Below are 15,984 nucleotides of genomic sequence, written 5' to 3'. Positions count from 1 at the left end.
TCCTATCACTACTTTCTCAAACATCAACTCATCCTGGGAATTCTTTCAAAGAAACTTGCTCTCCCTCGTGCACAGATTTATCCCCTCTCGTGTTCAGTTGTCTTACCCTTCCTCCCGCCCTTGGTTTACTGAAGCTTGTGGCGAGGCAGTTGTCCTGAAACAACTTGCCTTTGCCTCATGGAAAGCAAACCCAACTGAGGGCAATCTCAGTTCTTTCCACAAAGCTCGGAACAAGTGTGTATCTACCCTCAGGAGAGACAGAAAACAACATCTTTCTCATCTCAAGTCTGAACTCTCAAACCTCTCTCCCTCCTCAAAATCCTGGTGGCGTTTAATCAAATCTGTTTCTGGTGTATGTTCCCCCTCCATCCCCTCCCTTACCTCAAATGGCCGCACTGCTGATTCCACACGTGATAAAGCTGAATGTCTAAACTCGGTGTTTGCAGCTAAATCTTGTGTCCTAAACCCATCTCTATCTCTACCCACTTTACCCAGTCGCACCCAACTGTCCCTGGACTCTGTATCCTTTTCTCCTGACAAGGTGGAGAGCTTGCTTTCAAACCTCGAGTCAGATTCTGCAACCGGTCCAGACGGCATCAGCCCACGTGTCCTCAAAGCCTGCTCTTCTGCTCTTGCTCACCCTCTCTCTGTTCTATTCACCCTCTCATTTGCCCAAGGTCATCTGCCATCTGCTTGGAAATCTGCTAACATCACTGCCCTGCATAAAAAGGTGCAAAAACAGATCCCTATAACTACAGACCAATCAGCCTTCTCCCAATCATCAGCAAGGTGATGGAATCCATCATCGCCTCAGATATGAAATCCTTCCTCTTCTCCAATGGCTTGATTTCCAATCATCAATTTGGTTTCAGACCAGGTCACTCTATCCTGGATATGCTGCTACTGCTCTCCCATCAATGGATGGAGGTCCTCAATGCCAGACAGGAAATCCGAGCCGTATCCCTGGACATATCACGTGCTTTTGACACAGTCTGGCACCCTGCCCTACTCACCAAACTCTCTTCCCATGGTATTCAAGGCCATCTCCACTCATGGCTCGCAGACTTCCTCTCCTGTCGCAGTCAACGTGTGGCCCTAAATGGAGTTCTTTCATCCCCTCTTCCTGTGCAGGCTGGAGTTCCTCAAGGTAGCGTTCTGGGCCCTGTTCTTTTTCTGGTTTTCATCAATGATCTCTCGGACTTTCTGGAAAATCCTCTATTTCTCTTTGCCGACGACTCCACCCTCTGCCGTACCATCTGTCATCCCTCAGACCGGCAAGCAGCAGCTTCTTCGCTCACTGCAGATCTGGATAAAATCACAAACTGGTCCAACACGTGGAACATGTCTTTCAATCCAGACAAATCTCACACTCTCACTATGTCTCTTCGAAAGGACCGTTTACAAAACCCCCCATCCACTTTCTCAACAATCCTCTGGAAGAAGTCTTTTCTTTCAAGCTTCTAGGTCTCACTATCTGCCATGACCTTTCCTGGGAAAGTCACATTTCCAACCTCGCCTCAAAAGCCAGTCGCCGACTGGGAATCCTCCGTCATGCTAAGTCCTTCCTCGGCCCTCTTGAGCTCCTGACCACTTACAAAGCTTTTGTCCGTAGCCTGATGGAGTACTGCTCTCCCCTCTGGGCTGGTGCTCCTGCCTCCCACCTTTCTCGGCTTCACGCTGTCGAAACCAGGGCATTTAAGATCATCGGCATCTCCCGCAATGAAGCTGAGTCTTTGGGCCTCTCACTCAATCACCGCAGGTTGGTCGGTGGTCTTTCTGTCTTCTACCGACTCCTCTCCAGCCTTGCCCCCCCTGCTCTCTCTGCGATTTGTCCCAACCACATTTCCACAGGGCGCTCAAGGTCCACCAACAACCCCCTTCTGGTAAAACTACCAAAATCAAAAATCACTGCTCATCTTCACTCTTTCATTCCTCTTTTTTCCCGCCTTTGGAATAAACTTCCTCACTCTATTCTTTCCCATTCTTCCCTCCAGGCTTTCAAAACAGCTGTTCACCACCACCTCTTATCTTCCCCCATCCAAATCCTCGATCTTTTCTACCCCCGATAATCCACCCAAGCCCACTTCCTTCATTTCTCCTACTTTCCTTCCTGGAAGTCCCTGAAATGTCCATCTTCTCTTCGCCATGTTCCCCGTCCCATCCCCATCCCTCTCCCTTCCACAGTTCACCTAATGTGTCTGTTCCCCACTGTTTTGTCCCTTCCACTCCCGCCCCTCTTGTCTCATGCCTCCTTGCTGTGAGTTGTGTGTTAGCTCTCATACGAGCCTCGACCAAGGTATACAAAAAAAAAAAATAATAATAATTCAACATCCAAGCAGGATTTGAGCTCAGGACCATTGAATCCCAAGCCCACCACCCTAACCATTAAGCCAACACCAGGTATGCTGAATGATGTTGACAAAACTGGTAGTTGACTTTTTTAGAGACAAAGTCATGGCTTGTGAAAGAGATGGAACACAGAATGGATCAGGACACAACAGAACAATAGGAATGGGGTATGGGGGGGAGGGGTGGGGGATACATCATCCAACAGCAGGAATGAGGGACAAAATTGAGGATGGCTTGGACAAATGGATGTGGGGAAGAATGCTGGGAAGGGGGAGGATGCACGGGGTGAGCCAAATGGATATAGAAGAAAACTCTCAGGAAGGTAAAACTGGAAGTTTGGAAGTCTGTGAGTTTCGGATGGAGGGGTTAATGGGGGTAGAAAAGATAATGGTTTTAGATGTGGGATGACCTGAAATGGTGGTGAACAGCTGTCTTGAAGATCTGGAGGGAAGAATGAGATTGAAGAAAATGCGGAAGTTGGTTTCACAGGCGGGGAAAAAAGAGGAACGAATGAGTGTCGGTGAGCAGTGGTCCTAGATTTAGGTAGTTTCACCATTAGGGTGTTGATTGTGGACTGTGTGCACCCATCAGAAACCTGGGGAGGGGGAGGGGGCACAGAAAGAGCAGAGGGGGCAAGACCAGAGAGGAGGCGGTATAAGACAGAGACCACCGACTTGTCTGCGATGGCGAAGTGATAGGACCATAGACTCAGATTCATCATGGGAGATACCAGTGATCCTGAAGGCCTTGGTTTTCATGGCAGGAACACTAGCCCAGAGGGTAAAGTTCTTCATGAAGTTGCAGGTGAAGACCTTGTAGGTGGATAAGAGTTCAGGTGTGCTGAGGAAGGAGTTTTCATGATGGAGGATGCCCAATCGGCGACTGGCTTTCGAGACCAACTTAGAAATGTGGTTTACCCAAGAAAGATCAGAGCTGATAGTGAGACTCAGTAGTTTGAATGATTGATGTTCCTCGAGAGCATTGTTGAGAAAGTAGATGGGTTGGGGGGAGAGGTTGCGAGATGGTCCTTTCGGGGAGAAAGAGTGAGTTTTATCAGGATTGAAAGACGTACTGTATTCCAAGTGTTTGACCAGCATGTGATTTTATTAAGTTCTGAAGAAAGGGAAGAGGCTGCTGCCTGCCAAACTGAAGGAGGAGGGATGTCACGGGAGACGGTGGAGTCATCAGCAAATAGATTAAGCGGGCTTCCAGAAAGTCAGAGAGCTCGTTGATGAAGGTTAGGAATCGGGCTGGGCCCAGAACACTGCCTTGGGGCTCTCCAGCCTTGACAGGGAGAGGAGATTAAAGGATTCTGTTGAGAGTCGCATGTTGGCTTTGAGAGGAGAGGAAGTCAGTAGCCCAAGGGTGGAGTTTGCCTTGGATGCCATAGACAGAGTTTGGAGAGTAAGGCAGGATGCCAGACTGCATCAAAAGCTCCAGGTGTATCTCGAGAGACTGAACTGATCTCATGTCTGATATTGAGCACCTCCATTCGTTGTTGGGAGAGCTGTAGCAGCATGTCCAAGGTGGGTTGTCCTGGTCTGAATCCAAAATGGTGATCTGAGATGAGGCCATAGGAGAAAAGGGAGGATTTTATGTCGACTGCGATGATGGATTCCATGACTTTGATGAAAGAGGGGACATGAAGTGGATGGATGCCGATTCCAAATTCCCAAAGTAGACAAACGGAGATAAATATCATGGGATGGGAGGTAATTATATTTATATTATAATTAGGCATAATTATATTTATGTTCATAAAAAAATGTATAAAACATGGAACATCATTGCTGCAAAAATACAAATCTCATAGAACTCAACCCTCCATAAATTTCAGTCTCATAGAACTAATGTACTGTATGTGTAATTAGTTAAATTAAAATGTGAAGTTTCTTGGAGGTTTGTATTGCATTCCGAGAACTCTTTGAATGCTTTGTACTACCTTGCATGAGTTTAATAGCATTCTGGTTTAATTATACAGGTTGGTGAATTGTCTCTGATCTTTCCTTACGTGCCAGACCTCTGCTGGTTTCTGCTCTTTCTGCCTTGATATCGATTGTAGAGTTTACTCTTTAGTTCCCCCTCCCCCTCCATCCCACCCACTGATTGCACTCGAAACCTTTGGGTGTTTGTTTAATACACATCAAAATTTAACAGTCGTAAAAAAAATTGGTGCGATTTTAATTCTTTTTGTGAATGTTCAAGTTCCTCGTTCCCCTCTCACTCGTCTGTCTTTCTTTTCCCAGCACATTCCACAAATCAAATGTCCAGATGGGAGCACGTGTCCAATTCTGAAAACGTGCTGTCTTTTAGCCGATAAAACGTATGGTTGCTGCCCCTTCCAACACGTAAGTATAATTCACATTCACAACCCAAAGGTTGTTATTTTTTTTTTCTTCACCAGTCTCTGTGCAATGGTTAGTGTGTCCACTCCGAGTCTGGGAGGTCAGCGGTTCAAACCCCATCCGAGTCATACCGAAAACTTTAAAATTGGTACGTGCCACTTCGTTGCTTGACGTTCAGCATTTAAAAGGTTTAGAGCACGGATATTCCCCATAGGCTAGCATCCATGTGGAGGATGAAATTCCTTCTTGGGGAATGCCCCACTGAGTGCGACGAGAAAGGCAGAGCCATTGTTGTGACGTCGCTGGTACCGAGGGTACCCTTGGAAGGATCAACACTTCCCTCAAGCTCAGTGGCTGTGTTTGTCTTGTCTAACATTCGTGCGTGCGTGCGTGCGTGCGCGCGCGCTCCACTACAAGCCTTGTATCATGTTTTTTTTTTTAATTTTCTTTTTAAGTGTTTTATGTTTTCATCAAGTTGTCGTCAAAGGTTTCACCTCACCCATGTATGGTAACCTACCCTGGAGTGGGTGATGTGAGCGAGTAGTCTACCTTTGAATAGGTGAGGTGAAAACAAAATGGTGAAATGTTGAGGAGGAAGAGGGAAATGTTTGACTTGAGATTCTTCTTTTATGATTGTTTTTGTAACTTTTAACCACAATGTGGGTCCCATGAGCAGCGGGGATTGAGGGACAGAGTGAGTAATTGGTGGAATTTATTATACTAGTACGTGCCCGTAAATAATAATAATAAAAAAATTCAAACCGCGACCAAGAAACAACAACCACACAGGCCGTTCCATCGCTCTCACGTGCCCGTACGTGCGTGGCCCGGAAGTTCGCATACCGCAGTTACGATTATTCGCAATTTAGTTTTAATGGCCAATTATTCAATTAGCGCCAACGTATTTTGCCTTTTCGCAATGTCGTCGCAAGGAAAAACACAAAGAGAAGAGAAGAGAGAGAAAAAAAAAATTACTTCCTGCTTCATAGCATACCAGCTCACTCTGATGTTACTGAAATTTATGTACCCTCGAATATGAAAACGATCATAACTTGGGGCATTGTGTTTATCTATAAATGCGCATAAGTATTCGAGAAATTATTAGAATACACGAAGTCATCACTATCCGGAAGTCCGTACGTTGTAACCCATAATGGGGAACGCGGCTGAGGTTCCCTTCCCCCATCGGCCACGCCCACGCAGCAACGTGTTTTGTCATTGGTTGGTAAATGGCCATAACTTGGGAAGCACTTGTCCGATTAATATCAAACCTTGAAAAGGCACATCCTCAGGTCCCCAGCAATATATCTGGCAAGTTTCAATTAGATCGGACCAGTGGCTGTCGAGAAACAGCGGGACACACACACACACACACACACACACACACACACACACACACACACACACACACACACACACACACACACACACACACACACATTGCTGGAATTATAGATGGATACTGATGTGCAAGCTCATGGCAGAGCTAACCGAGGGGGTGGAGAAAATTTCCTGTTCATCTTCCCGCTTCGTTGTCGTCCCTGGTTCATGCTCGTGTGGTCGTACAGTTTTAATCACGAGTGAAGCACATTTTACTCAGTTGTGGAAGAGGTAACAAAGGCACTCATGCGGATCGCATCGTGAGTAAGAAAGCCAATGGAAATCGGATGATGTAAATGACAAAATTACGACAGGAACGGCTTTCGTGAGGCACATTCTGTGAGTGGCTGACTGGCTTGATTAAACCTTACTAATAATTTTTATTCAACACATGATTAGATTTTTCAGCATCCCTCATCGTGAGTAACATTGGACCCAAACAAAGGCAATTGAAATCGGACACAACAAACCCAGGCAGTGTATAATCAGCAGAGGCAGCAGGCCTGATGTCTTCGGCCCACCAGAAAACCAAGATAGCAGCCATATTATTTTGTCTGGATGCCATGGTGGGATGATCATCAAGCGACAAATGTGGGTGAGGTCCAGCGGCTGTCTGACCAATGGGTGCACATTTCGAAAATTGACCCCCAACAACAACCACAACAACAGCAACAACCATGCACAGCTCTTGTAGACCTGTGGCACATTGCAGGTAAAACGGATCATGTAATGTATTACGGAGTCTTATCTTTTAACATGCTTGTTTGTCCATACATGTGTAACGCTCCTTTCCACCCATTTGTTGGATAGCTGGCCTGATTCCACCGACCCACAATCGGAACCTGAAAAATCATACGGCCACCATTTTGGTGATGTGTGAAGCCAAAACAGACAGTAGTACTGCAGCATAGCAAACCAATTGTTCGACTTTTCATAAAAGCACCAAAATTGGTAGATATGTTGACTAATGTATTCTGAACAATTCTGGATATGGAGCCACTCGAGATTTTGCCTTGGTCAGATTTTGCCTTTGTCAGGTCATTCTACTTTAACAACATGGGATATCTGTCATTGTTATTCTCTTTGTAGGTTTCTCAGAGGTGATAAATACTCCATGTGATGTGCATTTACAAAGGAAAACAATACAAATGTAATTTGTGTTGATTTATTTTATTGCGGTGGTGAGCACCGCAGCTGTACCAGGAAACTGGCAGAGTTTCCTACGTGTCGACGCAAACAAGGTGGAGCTCTCCACCTTCCTGTCCGATGTGCTGGTGCAGTCCTTCCATGACGAGGCAAAGGAGCTGGTAGTCACTGATGGTGAAGCAGTCATCTGCCTTCCAAGGCAGGAAGATGAAAGCTCTCTGGCTCCATGCGGTCAAGAAGAGGCGGACACTCGCATCATGCTGCATGTGGCCCATGCTGCAGAACATGACCACCGTCGGATTCAAGTTCGAACTGTAGACACCGACGTTGTCGTCTTGGTGGTGATAGTAGCCCAGGCACTACCATGCATGGATGAACTCTGGATTGCCTTTGGGACTGGCAAGAACTACCGCTACATCCCTGTCCATGAAATACCTGCCTCCCTTGGTCCACAGAAGGCACGTGCCCTCCCTGTCTTCCATGCCATGACCGGATGTGACACGATATCAGCATTCGTGGGGCATGGGAAGAAATCTGCCTGGACCACATGGAACTCGTTTCCAGAACTGACAGATTATCTTGTGACCCTGACCACCACGCCAGTCAACATTCAGGATGACACAATGCACTGCATTGAAAGGTTTGTGGTGCTCCTCTATGAGCGCACCAGTCTATATACGGACGTCAACGAGGCCAGAAAGAAGCTCTTCACCAAGAGGAACTCCGTCCAGCGCATCCCACCTCCCTACGATGCTTTGGAACATCATGTGAAGAGATCAGTCTTCCAGGGTGGCTATGTCTGGGGGCAGGTCTTGGTCCCTCAACCCGTGCTTCCATCACCAACAAGCTGGGGCTGGTTGCAAACAGATAATGGGTCCTACGAACCGCTCTGGACCACACTCCCTGAGGCTTCAAAAAGCTGCTTCGAGCTGGTGTCGTGCGGCTGCAAAAAAAAGGCTGAAGAAGGCTAATCTGCAATGCACTGGACTGTGTGCTTGTGAAGGAGAATGCCAGTAGACAAACGCAGTCGACACAGACTGAGATATCGGCCTTGCTTAGAATGTGCAAATGCAAAATCGCATTGCTTGTAAAAGTGTTGACTTCTTGATCCAGAGCCAGTACACTTGAGCTCAGAAACTCATATTGTACCTGACTGATGTATGCGTGTACCATGTGTCCTGGTAGAATGGTAGTAGCAGTAAACCGTAGCCGCTTCAAAGTGAAGTGTGCAATAATTTGACTACATTTTCTGAGTTTGTCATTATCATGATTATCAGTTCCCTTTTCAAAATAGAGTAAAGTATGTAATCTATAATGCAATTTTTGTTGATTCCAAACCCATTGAATGTGATTAATATCATTTGACTCTTGTCCTCCAGGCAATAATGCGTACTTTTCAGCGAAAAGTTTTTCAGGAGAGCAGCAATTTACAAATCAAATAATGGCTTTTTTACCGAAAATACTGGCTCGTAATATTTGAATACGCCTTTTCATGGTCAATTTACTGAATTTTACACTTTCCTTGTATCTACCACCAATACAATAAGAAAATAAGAGCATATAGCCAATTTCGCTAACGTAGAATGGCGGCCATTTTGGAAAATGGTCGCCGAAGCTGACCAAGGCACAATCTCGGGTGGCTCCATATCTAGAATTGTTCGGAATACATTATTCTACATGTGTACCAATTTTGGTGTTTTTATGCAAATTTGAACAATTGATCTGAAATATCAGACTATGCTGCAGGACCACAGGCAGGCTTCAGCTTCTTTCCTCTCTTCCGACCTTGACAAAATTGCAAGCTGGTCAAATACTTGGAACATGTTACTCAGCCCAGGAAAATCTCCTACTCTCTGTCTTCCTCTCTCCGAAGGGACAGCCTGGCAACCCCCCACACCCCTCCACCCACATCCACTTTCTTAACAAACCTCTTGAGGAAGTTCAGTCACTCAAACTCCTGGGTCTAACTATCATGTCATGATTTCCTTTGGGCAAACCACATTTCAAAGTTGGCCTCCAAAGTCAGTTGCTGACTGGGCATCCTCTGTCGTCCAAGGTGTTTCCTTGGCACACCTGAACTCCTATCCACCTCCAAGGCCTTCATCCAAGGCCTTCATCTGCAGATTCATGGAGTGCAGCCCTCTGGGCTGGCTCCCCTGCCTCACATCTTTCTCAGCTTGACGCCGTGGAAACCAAGGTCTTCAAGATCATAGAAATCTCATGTTCTGAAGCTGAGTCGATGGGCCACCTCCTTTCTAGTGTTTCACCCTCTGTTCTTTCCATGCATTGTTCCCCACTTCCCCAGGTTTCTGCCAGGTGCACAAGGTCCACCATCAACTCCGTTCTGGTGAAACTACCTAAATCCAGGATGAATGCTCACCTCCACTCGTTCATTCCACTGTTTTTTTTCAGCGTGTGGAGCCAATTTCCACATTCTCTTCAATCTCATTCTTCCCTCTAAATCTGCAAGACAGCAGCTGTTCTCCACCATCTCAAATCATCCCCAATCCAAAGCCATTATTTTTTTGACCCTTGTTTACCCCACTCCACCCAAGCCCTCCTTCCAAATTTCCTGTTTTTTTCTTCTGTATCTGTCTTGTTCACCCTATGCATTCTTTCTTGCCCCCCATTCCTCCCCACACCCATTGTTTGTCCAAGTTTCCCTCTACCTTGTCCTTCAACTTCAACTCTGCTGTCCCCCCCCTCCCCCCTTTTCTCTCTATTGTTCATGTTGTCTTGTTACATCTTGATCCGTTCAGTGTACTCGCTTTTCCACAAGCCTCGACTATGTATACAAAAAATAAAACCATCTTTAGAGCTGTCATATTCACAATTGCCATGTCCTCTCTTTAAGTTTTCCCTTCAGCGTAACACAACCAAAGCGACTGTTAAAAGGATCATCAAATATCGAAAGTTTGGATCCGATAGGCATCACGGACCTTGTGAAGGCCACAGGAAGGATAGGCTTTAGGCCTCTGGTGTCAGCCAAGCTATATATCCATGATGTATTGTACATGCTCATCAGCAGAGGCATGTTTTTGCTTTAAACGAAGGTTTTTTTTTATTTTTGGGAGTTATCGAGGCAGCGGTCTGTTGTTTATACACCACCCAAACAACGATGTGGCATTCTCTCGAGGAAGGGCTTTTACCACGGAGGTTCCACAAGTCCTTGCTTTTATTTCCAGCTATTTTCTCTGAAATGACTTCACCGGGGACCATAAAACCCATGTCATTATAAAGGGCTTTGCCTGGGGAGTTCCGACAATGTCGCGAGATCGTGAAATACCACATCCGTCATTGCAGTATTTCCTTTTAACGACGTGTATACATGCCCCCAGGAAGAAGATAATTGGTTTAGGGTCGTTTATTGGCAAAATTTGGCTGCTCATGGTCACTTGAGAGCTGCAATTATTTCGGGTTTCCGCATACGTCACGGGATTGTGAGTTGGATAGGCGATCGTGATGGGCCACGACATATAGGAGCACACCTGTTGCTGTTTTGATTGTGGTTTCTGTGAAGTCGGTGATAGTATAATAGGGGAGGGGAAAGAGTTAAATATCTTGCTGTTTCAATGAGGTAATTAAGAAATACATAATGATCGATGTGAGAATGCCCTTTGCTTTTAATGAGCATGGGGTGGGGGGGGGGGAGGAGGAGAGGTCAGGGTGTTGATGTTGGGGTTAGGAAAAGGGGGGAGGGCAAAGATGGGACAGAGTTGGATGGGGGAGGTTGAGGCTTTTGGGGTGGGGAGGGGAGGGAGGTTGAGGACTTGGAGTTTTAGATGGGCGTTGATGACTTGGGATTTGTGAGGGGTTGGAGTTGAGGACTTGAAGTCACATTTTACATTGCGTTGATGTTCTGTGGGTCCCTGCGAGTAATAATGTAATATTACCTTCTTTATTCTAACAATGCTGCAGCTGTAGCTACAGCTATGCTGTTGTTGTTTCCTGATTTGATTTATTGTCCTGCTGTTGTTGTAAATGTATTCTGATTTTTTTTCACAGGCAGTCTGCTGTAAGGACAAACATCACTGCTGTCCTCAAGGCCGTATTTGTAACCTGCAAACTTTGACGTGTGATGTACCCTCAAGCTTGTCATGGAGTAGCACATTCCTCGCAAAGGTGGTTGAAGGCCATCTCCAGGTGTGCAAATGGCTCTGCACCATGGGGTGGTGTGTGTGTGTGTGTGTGTGTGTGTGTGTGTGTGTGTGTGTGTGTGTGTGTGTGTGTGTGTGTGTGTGTGTGTGTGTGTGTGTGTGTGTGTGTGTGTGTGTGTGTGTGTGTGTGTGTGTGTGTGTGTGTGTGTGTGTATGTATGTATGTATATGTATATATATATATATGTATGTATATGTATATATATATATATATATATATATATATATATATATATATATATATATATATATATATAAATATATATATATATATATGAACAATTCCATGATCGAGTGGACATAACCTCAAATTTTAGAATTGTAAATTTTCACTAAATTTTTAGTTCATATGATTCTATATAGACCAAAGTTCTTGAAAAAAAGTTTTGTTGCGGTGTTTCTGCCGTTGTAATGTGTGTGAACGCCATGTTTGCCTCAATAACATTTCCGAACAAAATTTTCTGTGAAAAACATGAAAACTTGTTTTGATCAGTGAAGGAGAAATATTTCAATAATACACTTCATTTAAAGCAATTTTAATCTTGGAGTGAAAGTACCTCTCAACTCCAAAAAACCAAAATGCATGATTCTGATGGGATTACACATCTTTTTGTAAAAACGCAAACCCCTTCAGGGTCGTGTAACGTTACTCACCAAAACATCAACTTGTTTTTGCAGGAAAAGAAAGAAATTGTGTTGAACTTCCTCATCTTAAAATTTCCTCTACTGTACCATACTGAGTTTATCAGTGCCAATTAATTTCGTGGAAACTGTACCATAATAAAACCAACATGTGTCAAAATCTGTAACATTACTAACCATGTAACGTTACTAACCAAGCTGTAACGTTACTAACCAATATACTGTTGTGGTTACCAAATTCGCAAACCACCATTCAGGTCCCTTAGGTGAGATATCTCGGTAAGTATATGTGTAGTTAGGCCCAAACCCGTTGTCTAGTGGGAATACATGTCATTTATGCGTGCTGCGACTCTTCAGGATAGCCGTTTTTCTTTTACTATCTTTATTTTGGACCAACCGCCATTGTCACCACCACCACCACCAACCACAACATCAACCACAACAGCCACGACCTTTCACGTCACACCTCGCAACCGTCGCATCGCCACCGTTCTTGCGCCGCTTGTGGGTACCGGTGTTGGACTCGTGCAGGGCGCGCGCCGAACAGCGTGTACAAAACCACGGATTTTCCACTTCAAAAACGGATCAAAAACGACACACGCCCACTTTTGTTCCGTCCAATCGGTGAGCGAGGGGCGATTTGGCCCCGCCCCCAGGGCGTTGGAGGGCGATCGATTATATGCAAATTTATGGATCAAAAAGCATTCACGCCCACTTTTTCTCGGGCCAATGGGGAGTGAGGTGAAAGGTCGAAGGGAGGGGGTCAAAGATGAGAGAGCGAAGCCACGGGGCTTATAAAAGCGACCGCGTTCGTCAGTCAAGAGGACAAGGAGTTAAGACTTCGCGGGCGGTGGAGTTGGGAAGAAGAAGCAAGAAGGAGTTGGTCGTCGTCGTGTGCGTTGAAGTCGGAACGGAGGGGACGGAGCTGTGGAGAGGCGGCGAGGGCAGACGAGGGGGTGCTCGCGTCGTGCAGGGAGCTGCACACCAGGGAGGCCGATGGCGCGACCTGGCCGAGGTGGAGACGCTCGTCGCGGGACTCGAGGCAGAGTGGAAATCCTCTATACCCTGAGCATCAGCAACCCCCTCCTGTTTCCCCCCGCGCTGAGATAGTGCGACCAAGGGGGCCCCTTTCCCACCCCCTACCAGACACTGCCGCGAGGCCCGCGGAGTTGAGGCACCATCGCCGCTCCGCGTCTCATCACCAGACGGGTAGGCCCGACCCGGTCTCGGCCTCAGGCCCGCCTCATCTTTGAGGGTGTTCTTTTCCTTGGTTTTGGGTATGTGTTGTCGGCGCCGTCTGTGAAGTAAAATTGCATAAGTGTTGCCGTGTGCTCGCGTAATCGGTATTAGATCTGCATTGTCGCATTTGCTTTTTGTGTAAAATTGCATTGTGTTTCTCTTCTTTTCTATGTGCTTTTGGTGGAATTGAATATGTGTGCTTTCCGTTCATCGCGAATAAATGTGCTTTGTGTTGAACTGTTTCCCGCTTCGCTTCGTCGTTTCTTTCATTGAATCCTCATCTTGCTTCACGTAAAGGGTTGGTAGTGGGCTGAATACGCCCGATAACACTGAACAACAAAATTTTTTTACTGGAGATGTGTAAAGTGATTTAGACTAATTTGGGTACGCTGATTTCAAAAATCATAACCGTTTTGCTGTATCACGTCAGGATTTTCAGGAACAGAAATATTCCCATTGCCTAGAAGTCAGGATTTCAATGAAATTTACAAAAATTCATTTATTCATTTATTTCATCATGAATGCTTCAAAATTATAGAAATTACAGAAAAACTCCACTAGAATGTAATTAAAAATGCTTTAGGCATTTGGCTTTGCGTTTGTGCTGCTCTGTGTCAGTTTCACGATGCAGGAACCAGCAGAAATCGCCCATCATGTTCGGGTTGTGCCGCCCTTGGTAACGAGTCTCCATGAGTGAAATCTCTTGGTGGAATCGCTCGCCGTGCTCGTCCGAGACTGCTCCCAAGTTGTCAGGGAAGAAGTTCAGGTGCTGGTGTAGGAAATGGATTTTCAGGGACATCCTGGAGCCAAGTTTCCTGAAGGACTCCAGCAGCTGCTGCACTATTTCTTCATAGTTGTCCGCGCGCTCGTTCCCCAAGAAGTTGTCCGTCACAGCTTTGAAGCTCCTCCACGCTGCCAGCTCTTTGGGGTTTAGAGTTGTCGGAAAAGTTTCGTCCTTCATAATCTGTCGGATTTGCGGTCCAACAAAGACACCAGCCTTGATCTTGGCCTCCGACAAGGTGTTGCCAAACTTTTCCTTGAGGTATGAAAACCCACGCCCATTCAGATCCATTGCCCGTACAAAACTTTTCATCAAGCCGAGCTTTATGTGGAGTGGTGGAAGGAAAACCTTGGCTGGGTCGACAAGGGCGACATGCTTCACGTTGTGTCGACCAGGTACATGATCTTTTCGCTCTTCCCAATCTTTCTTCGTCCAGTGATTCTTGTCGTCTCTGCTATCCCAGAGACAAAGGAAGCACATGTATTTCGTGTAGCCTGACTGCAGCCCTAACAACAGCGCCACCACTTTCAAGTCTCCGCAGATGTGCCAGTTGAAGTCATTGTACTTGATGGAATCAAGCAGCTGCCGCATAGTCTCATAGGTCTCTGTCATGCCGAACACGTGAGCCAGTGGGACTGATGGTTTCTCGTTGCCATTGTGGAGCAAAACAGCCTTCAAGCTGTTCTTCCCCGAGTCGATGAAGAGGCGCCAGTCTGCAGGATCGTGATCACACCCAAGTTCTTTCAACAGACCGTTGATGTCACTGCAGAATGTCATCGTGTCTTCCATCTCAAAGAACTCAGCCATGTCTCTGTGACGTGCTCTGAACAAGGATATCTTGGTGTTAGGTTCAATTAGATTCCACTGCTGCAGCCTTGATCCAAGCAGTTCTGCCTTCGCCTTTGACAGCGAGAGATCTCTTACAAGATCATTTAAGTCTCCCTGGTTCAGAAGGTGTGATTCTTGAGTGTCGGGTTCAAAAGGTTCATCATCACCATCCTCTTCACCACTGCTTACAGCTATGTTCTGATCAGCTGGAGGTGTTGGAACGGGGTTCTCGTCATCATGAGGCACAGGTTTACGAGCAGAGACGCAGTCAGCGTACTTGATGTGACCTTTATTCTTCTTGTTGAAGCCGGCGATGCTTGTGCAGCAGAAATAACAATCATCATGATGATTCTGCGGCTCACGCCATATCATGGGCACCGCAAATGGCATGCTCGCGCGCTTGCTCACCAACCACTGAGTCAAGGTTGTGTGACAGCTTGTGCAGCAGATGTGTGGTGCCCAGCTCTGTTCTTAGTCCCCCACCTTACACCCGAAGTAGTGAAAGTAGGCGGCCTTCATTTTCAATGCTGTAGATATACTTCGCTGTTGATCTTTTTTGGTATACCGACCACAGACATAACAGAAGTTGTCAGGATGATTGGTACAGGAACGCCTACTCATCTTTATCTGAAAGAAAGAAATATAACACAAGTTAACAACAATTGTACGAAATAGACATGTTAAAGACATATGTAAATTTCATTGAAATCCTGACTTCTAGGCAATGGGAATATTTCTGTTCCTGAAAATCCTGACGTGATACAGCAAAACGGTTATGATTTTTGAAATCAGCGTACCCAAATTAGTCTTAATCACTTTACACATCTCCAGTAAAAAAAAATTTTTGAAATTTGTTGTTCAGTGTAATTAATCGAACCGTCGAGGTCGACGAATAACACCGCTCGGTTATCCCGATAGTACGGAACGGGTCGCTTAAGTGGCCCATGTCCGAAGTCGACCTGCGGCGAGGTGCGACCGCCTGGTCTACCCTCCGTGTGGGTACTTAGGTAGGTCGAATTTGGCGAGCAACCCTATCCCACGCGGGGGCTGATTGGCTCGATCGCGGTGAGACCGAAAGGTCCACCCGTGACTGGTTCCCGGCGTTAGTCCGAGAGGGT

General features: G+C 46.1%; 1 protein-coding gene across 5 annotated transcripts in view; it reads left to right on the top strand.

Annotated features, from left to right (window-relative positions):
• Positions 1-15,984, top strand: part of LOC147021931 (progranulin-like) — a 52,187-nt gene that overhangs the window by 14,598 nt on the left and 21,605 nt on the right. For 4 of the 5 annotated variants that reach the window (XM_085892369.1, XM_085892368.1, XM_085892371.1 and 1 more), the window contains 2 exons: positions 4,596-4,697; positions 11,226-11,363. In XM_085892369.1, the coding sequence (XP_085748495.1) occupies positions 4,596-4,697; positions 11,226-11,363 (240 nt within the window). The remainder of the gene's footprint in view (positions 1-4,595; positions 4,698-11,225; positions 11,364-15,984) is intronic. The other variant, XM_085892372.1, reaches the window with a different exon arrangement.

Source organism: Eptatretus burgeri, chromosome 8 (genome assembly GCF_056783735.1).
Source record: "Eptatretus burgeri isolate ZD-2024b chromosome 8, Ebu_testis_v1, whole genome shotgun sequence".
Classification (NCBI taxonomy): Eukaryota; Metazoa; Chordata; class Myxini; order Myxiniformes; family Myxinidae; genus Eptatretus; species Eptatretus burgeri.
The sequence above is the reverse complement of the archived record's forward strand: the minus strand, read 5'-3'. Positions and strand labels throughout refer to the sequence as shown.